General features: G+C 50.9%; 1 protein-coding gene across 2 annotated transcripts in view; it reads right to left on the bottom strand.

Moving 5' to 3' along the window:
* TOX3 (TOX high mobility group box family member 3) overlaps positions 1-5,945 on the bottom strand; it is a 105,063-nt gene extending 99,118 nt beyond the window's left edge. For both annotated transcript variants that reach the window (XM_006738197.3, XM_031033439.2), the window contains exon 1: positions 5,821-5,945. In XM_006738197.3, coding sequence (XP_006738260.2) covers positions 5,821-5,907 — 87 coding nt within the window. In that variant the 5' untranslated portion in view covers positions 5,908-5,945. The remainder of the gene's footprint in view (positions 1-5,820) is intronic.
* Between the last annotated feature and the right edge of the window lie 958 nt (positions 5,946-6,903).

The raw sequence follows: 6,903 nt of genomic DNA, 5'->3' as shown, positions 1-6,903 counted from the left end.
CTGGTCCAAATTAGATAAAACAAGTCCTCAGGTAGACTCAGCATCCCCCTGACAGTTTGTGGCCCAAAATAGCAAGTTCTTAAAATATGTACACGTACTTTGAATGTTGTGGCCATCTACATTCATTGACTTGATCTAAAACGACTACGACAAATTCTCTGTGGCTTACCACAGCTTATCAGTTGCTACTAGGCACAGGGTATTCATCAACACTCCCCTGTTTGGGGTGGTGAAATGGTAAGTTCATGGACCTTTAGTTAGTGTCAGCAGGACTATTTTATCCATCAGTCAGTGAAGACTGGACATCTAGAAGCACAGGCTTCTCAAGGGCCTACAAACATGCTTAAAATGTGAGGAAAAACAATTAATTGGCCACACCACACACACACACACACACACACACACACACACACACACACGATGAAGTTAAAACTAACAGATGCCTACAACATGAGAACGTAAGTCAACTAATCAGCATCAACTCGGTAACTGCACAGTAAATGCAGAATGTGGATACAGCATTTTAATGTCTGATATGATGTGGAGGAGAGCCAGATCCACAGTGCTTAGGACCTGCCGAGGTCCAGAAAAGGCCCTGAGTGCCAACCTGGAACCAATAATCACTCTGTTGTAAGTCTTGTCTACTTTATAGCAATCCCCAACTTCTTTACCCAGTTCTACTGCCCCTCGAGGTTGCTTACTCCAAAGGAGGATCCCCAGCCTAAAACAAAGTTTTCAACCATGGCTGCATGTTGGAATCACCTAGGGAGCTTCAAAAACATTTCCCCAAAGGCTCTAACTAAACTGCACTGGGGTAAGGCTGTGAGCCTGCGTATCTTTCACGAGCTTCCCCCCAACTCACCATAGCTAGAGTATAGCCAGGGCTAAACCCCCACCGTTTTAGAGACATTCTTGAAAACAGGCTCTGAAATATTCATCTCCCCAGTTATGCCATCTTGTTAACTAGATTTTCTTTCTACTGCCAAGTCTTGGAACAAAGGAAGATCCTGGGACCATCAAGTGCTCTGATTATCTAGAACAGAGGTCAGCAAACTGTTTCTGTAAAGGGACAAATACTAAATGTTTCAGGCTTCGCAAACCACACAATCTCTGTCACGACTACTCAACTCTGACACTGTAGCATGCAAGCAGTCACAGATGACACATAAATGAGTGGGGCCACGTTCTAATAAAACTTTATTTATGGACACAAATGTGAATATCATGTAATTTTCACAGTGATGAATAGTCTTTCTCTTGGTTTTTCTGCCATTTAAAAACATAAAAACCATTCTTAACTCACAGACCAAGCAGGAGTAGGCAGTGGGCCAGATGTGACCCGTGGGCCACATGTGACCCATGGGCCAGAGTTTGCCAACCCCTGATCTAGAACTATTCCACTGACTCGAGACCAAAATTAATGAATGACAGAATTCAAATTATCCAATCGGAACTATGTTGAAAGTGGTCAGATTCTACTTCCTGTACTCACTCAACTGAATTGTCCACGCAGTTGGACGTGAGAGTGGAACTGTCCACAGAGTTGAACATAAACCATAAATAACTTACAAAAAATGATTTTCAAACCTCAGCTGCATCTGAGTTTATCTAAGATAAAAAAAAAAAAAACCTGCAAAGAAGCAGTACGCGAGCATGTTTTAAGGGTCCCACATAAGGATTTCAATAATGTGTTAATTTGCTGCCAACATTTAAAATTCAGGGTATTTCACATAAAAACTCAGATTATCATTCTCTTGGAAAAATAACTGCAAGATGTGGATACTGGGCCCAAACGTTGGCATGGCAACAATCTACGGATGCTGAACAAGGCTACCCCTTTAAACAGGGCATGTTGTCCATCTGACCACAAACCCTAGCTTCATGTAGGTTAACTGGCTGTCCCTAGAGGCATTGAGTTTATGACCCCTTGTCTAAGGTCCTTGGAAAAACCTTCTATCTCTTTCACAACATGGCTTCAATATCTATCTTGTTTGAAGACCTCATATGGAAATCTCTCAATCTGCTCTCAAAATTCAACCCCCCCATACACCAGGCCCTGGAAACAAAATCATTGGTTGTCATGACAGTGCAAGGTATCAACTTAAGAAGAGTTTCAATCAAATCCCCCTCTCAGTGTGTTCTCAATTTGAACCATGGTCTCCGATGAGATAGACAAATGACAAATGACTCTTCAGGTCTTCTAACTCTTCAGGTTGGCCAAGGCAGAGGCCGGCCCAAAGAGGTGGCACTCACACCAGAACACCTTAATTAAGCAGAGTGATCGATAACACATACAGTAATTAGAAAGCAAGGTTTGGGACTGATGGAGTAAAACCAACAAAAGGCTATTCTGCATAAGATAAGAAGTCAATAGTCAGATTTTGGAAGGAGGGGGGTAAAAAAAAAAAACAAAACACCTAAGAATACACAGAAAAAGCTAGTAACTAGAGTTTGGTCCAAGTTCATTATTAACTCACTGTGTGATTTCACTTGGCTCACACCCACCTCCAATACAATAGTTTATTTTGGGGTGGCAGGCCTCTGACAACTACACGCTAATTGATCTGATGCATATTATCCTCTTACTGGTGAAAGGACCCAGGGAAAGAAAAATTCCAGATATATAGACAGTGGATCACGAACGCCCTTGGGCAACATAAGCCTAGCCCCCACCCCCCACCACCTTTTTTTAAATATAGGTGTTAGTTTAATTTGTTAGCCACATCAGAAAAAGAAATGTTCAAACAGTAGATTCTCCACTTGAAATTAAAATGGAAATTAGCCCTTAGAAAGCAGAGATGACTGTAGTTTATACATCAGTGGCTGGTTCATGAATTATTAACTGATTTTAATGATCCTGGCTATATTTTATTTGAAGTTATACTCCTACTTGCAACGACTTTTGAACCCTCAAAACTCTTTCATCCATTCTCCGTAGACAGTACACTTTCTGAGCGCTGACATTTAAAAAGGATCCATATACTCACAGAATGTAAACATAATACACACACATATAATTTATACAAAGGACTCTGGTCGTTTGTTAAAGAGAGAAATGAATGAGACCCTATTATTCACGGTTTGTAAATAAATTTAAAGATAAGCGCTAACTTTTCACTTGTTAAGCCTGGAGCAGAGGGTTCTGTATTTCTTCTAAAGTTTCCCAGATGGTCGTTGAAACAAGAAAGGGCAGAAACATACTTTTTTGAAACCCATCATTTCCCCTCCAGAGTGATAATACACCTCACCGAGAGTTAAGTCTTAAGAGATTAATAATTACAGGTATTTCCGAGTAAAATGAATGCATGTCTTTGTAAGCTACTTTTTACATTTCAATATAAATCTGTATTGAATAGGCCCACTTCAGACACACAAGTTAGCTGTGAAACAAAATGCTATAAATCCTTAATTAGCACTTGCTGTTTTATACCCATAAAGTTAATACTTCCTCTTCTACTACATTCTCCCTATAAAGAAAAATTACTGGGAATAAAATTGGGTTTTTCACTGCTGAAATTAAGAGTAGGAAGATAAAGTATTGGGGCTCAAATTAAAGATTATTGTATTTTTATCTGCAAGGAATTAAATGCAAACATCCCTTAAAAGAAGTACGTGTTGATTTCTGCCAATATTAAGCGCTGTGTCTAACTTGCGTAAACTGGATACACACAGCACTTGCGACCACCAGATTGCTGAATTACTAAGAAACCAGGTTTTTTTGGGTAAAAAGCTGCGTTAAGAAAATATGACAACAAACCAACTTGCATCCTCACTCTCGAAGTTGAACAAGCATCTCAATAAATAATGGGGGGAGGTCGAGCTTTCTATACGCCCCTGAAGTAAATGTTCTGAGTTTAAATGGGCTCAAAATAGCTTTTCTCAAAAAAATAAAGAGACACACACAAAACACCCACAATTTCCTCTGGTCCCTTGAAGTACCCTTGGGATCTCAGTGAACAGAGAGATTTGCCACGCATTGCAGTGACTGGATTAGTACAAAAGGTTTCTATTTTGGTGTCATTCGAGTGTTGCTGATCTTAAATCAGAGAAAGAAGTAGTTACATTAAGCAAGGTAATGGCTTCCAAAAATAAGAGCATGCCCAGTTATCCAAGGCTTGCATACACAGGCTAAGTTGTAAGGAGATAAATAATACCCCACTGGAACAATTAGGTGGATTCTCAGGAACACGACATACTTAATTAGGCTGCCTAAGTCCCTAACTGAGCATACAAGGGGGACTTTTTAAAGCATTTAATAACCTGAGTAAATCCAAAATCAGAGGACAGAAACCAAAACCTTAACCCTGGCTACTGCCAGAGGCCTTTTCTTGCTTCCCTTTCAATGCTTAATGTACCACTCTCGGAATTTTGAGAGCATGAACGCCCCCCCCAACCCCGCGCCCACCACCGCCAGCACCCCCAAAGGGTTAAAACACACTGAATAATGTCCCTTCGTTCTTTACTTGTGGGGAGGCCCGCGGTGCCAGGCGCGGGGCTGGGCGACGGGGACACAGGGGTTAGGCAGAGAGACCCCAAAGGTCTTTCACAAACTTCAGCACGGGAGTTGGGAACCGACTAGAAACAAATAGAAAGGAACACGAGCTTCCATCAGCCACGGGGCACAGCAAACTGTTCCTCACTCTAGATACAATTCCTCCTCTTCCTGTTATTTATTCATTAGTTTTGTATAGCACCTTTCTTTCAGCGGCTCCTTATTTCCTCCCCTGTTATCCAAGCAATCATAAACAAACTACGATTTGAAAGAAAAGGGGAGGGGGGGAGGAGGGAGGAGCAGGGGGAAGGAGAAAGAAAAACCACATTCAAAAGGCACAGGCCATCCAGAGCACAGCTCTTTCTCTGAACGTCGCCCTCGGGGTGATGTTTCCTCCAAAGCTTGGCCCCGGGGGCTTCAGAAGGACCAAGAAGGGGAGTCCGCGCCGCCCTGGCCCAAGGGCTGCGACTCCAGCCCCGACTCGCCCGTCCGAGCTGCGCCAGCTGCCCGTCTGAGACCCACCGTCGCCCACCTGAAACGCTCGGTCCTGGAAGTTGGCGCGGGGTGGTGGGGGAGAGGGGAAGGAGATGGGGTGACCCAGGGCGTGGTGTGGAGGTCTCCAAGCCTGATCTCCCCGAAATGCAAAACTTACCCCTCCCCAAAAAATGAAAGATGAGAAGCCACTTGCGCTAACCAGGGAGGGGCCGGCACCTCCGTTCCGTGGTCCAAGGCGCCCTAGCGAGGGGGCAACAGAGGCCACCTGCGGGGGTCCCAACACTTCGCGCCCCCCCGCCCCCGCCCAATCCAGGGCACGCTCAAAAGTTTGTTCCTTTCCTCCCCCGAGCGGCCCCGGGTCCAGCTCTCGAGTGTGCGGGGAAGGTAAGAGGGGCTTGGGGGGGGGGGGCGGTGAGGTCGTCGGACCACGAGATCAGGGACTCCTGCGATGCCCCCCCCAACTCAGGGGCGCTGCGATCGTATTTACTAATAACAACAAAGAATCACAAGCGTGCCCCCTCTTTCAGTCCTTTGGCTGCTCCTTCGCTTCTTTGGGGCAGCAAAGGAGAGTCGGCGGGGATGGAGGGGGGGGGTGAGGGGGAGAGAAAGTGGAGCGCCGGCAGAGGGACAAAAAGGGGGGTGTGGGAAGGGGGCAGAAAGAGTAGAGTGAGAGAGTTGGACAGAGACGAAGGCGCAAAAGGAAAAGGAGTGGAGCGGGGAAGAGAAAAGTGCAATGGGAGGGGAGCTGGAGCGCGGGGCGCGCCCGGGATGGGGAGCTGGCCCCCGCCCCGCCGCCCCGCCGCCCCGCCGCCCCCCGGCCCCGGCCCGGTCACCTTGCTGTAGCCGTAGTACCCCAGACACTGCGCGAAGTCCAGGCCGGCGGGGTCCCCGGCCGCCGCGGGGTAGAACCTCACATCCATGCCGGAGCCGGGCCCGGGGCCGGGGGCCGGGGCTAGGGCTCGCCGGGGCCGGTGCCCGCCTCCTCGAAGCCGCTAGATCCACCGTCGGGGGCGCCCGGCCGGGGTTGCCCGGGGGCGGCGCGCGGGGCTCGGGGCCAGAGGGGCGCCGCGACCGGAGCCCGAAGAGCCCGGGAGCCGCGGCCGCCGCACACAAAGGCGCGGCCACGCGAGCCGCGGGAGAGCGGGAGGCGGCCCGGGGGACTCGCCCCGCCGGGGCACCGAGGCAGCGCTGCGCGCGGGCCGGGCGCCCGGGGCGCGGGGCGCGGCGCGGGGGCCCGGGCGGCGCGGCGAGTTCAGGTGCGCGGGGCGAGGCTGGGACGGCTGCGGCGGCGGCTGGCCCCGCTCCTCCTCCTCCTCCCCGGGCGGACTGAGGAGAGGAGCCGCGGAGACAAGGGGCCCGGCCCCTCCCCTCCTTCTCCCCCTCCTGCCTCCGCCGCCGGTCCCCTCCCCGCGCCGCCGCCGCTCCGCCCCTCCCACCGCGGGCAGCTGGCGCGCCGCCCGCCCCGCCGGTGCGCTCCTCGGCCCGGACCGCCCCCGGGCGCGCCGCCCCGCCCCGCCGCGGCCCCTGCCCCTCGCGGCCCCTCGCGGCTCACCCCGCGCCTCGCGCAGCCCTGGCGGTGCCCATCGCGCGCGCTGCGGCCTCCCCCTCCCCGGGGCCCCTCTTCTCCCCACCTCGCCCCCCTTCCCTCTCCGGTCCTCTTTGTCCCCGATGCCTCGGAGCGCTCCTCGCTCCCTTCCTCCCCTCGGCCGCTTCGGCCGGCGGGCAGCCAGCCGGGTGCCCGGTGTGGCCCTCCCACCCCCCCTTTCCGAGCCCCCCTTCCCTTGGCCTCCAGCTCCTGGCACCGGCGTCCACACGCCGTCCGCTCCCTTGCCACCCCTCGTTCCATCGCTTTACTCCCCTCGCCCCCGTTCGTCCCTCGTGGTGCCGGTCGCCCGGTCCGTCTACCCTACTCCGCC

This window comes from Leptonychotes weddellii, chromosome 16 (genome assembly GCF_054177405.1).
Source record: "Leptonychotes weddellii isolate Sample4059 chromosome 16, ASM5417740v2, whole genome shotgun sequence".
In the NCBI taxonomy this organism is placed as follows: domain Eukaryota; kingdom Metazoa; phylum Chordata; class Mammalia; order Carnivora; family Phocidae; genus Leptonychotes; species Leptonychotes weddellii.
Note: the sequence above shows the minus strand (reverse complement) of the source record. Positions and strands in the feature narration are given on the sequence as shown.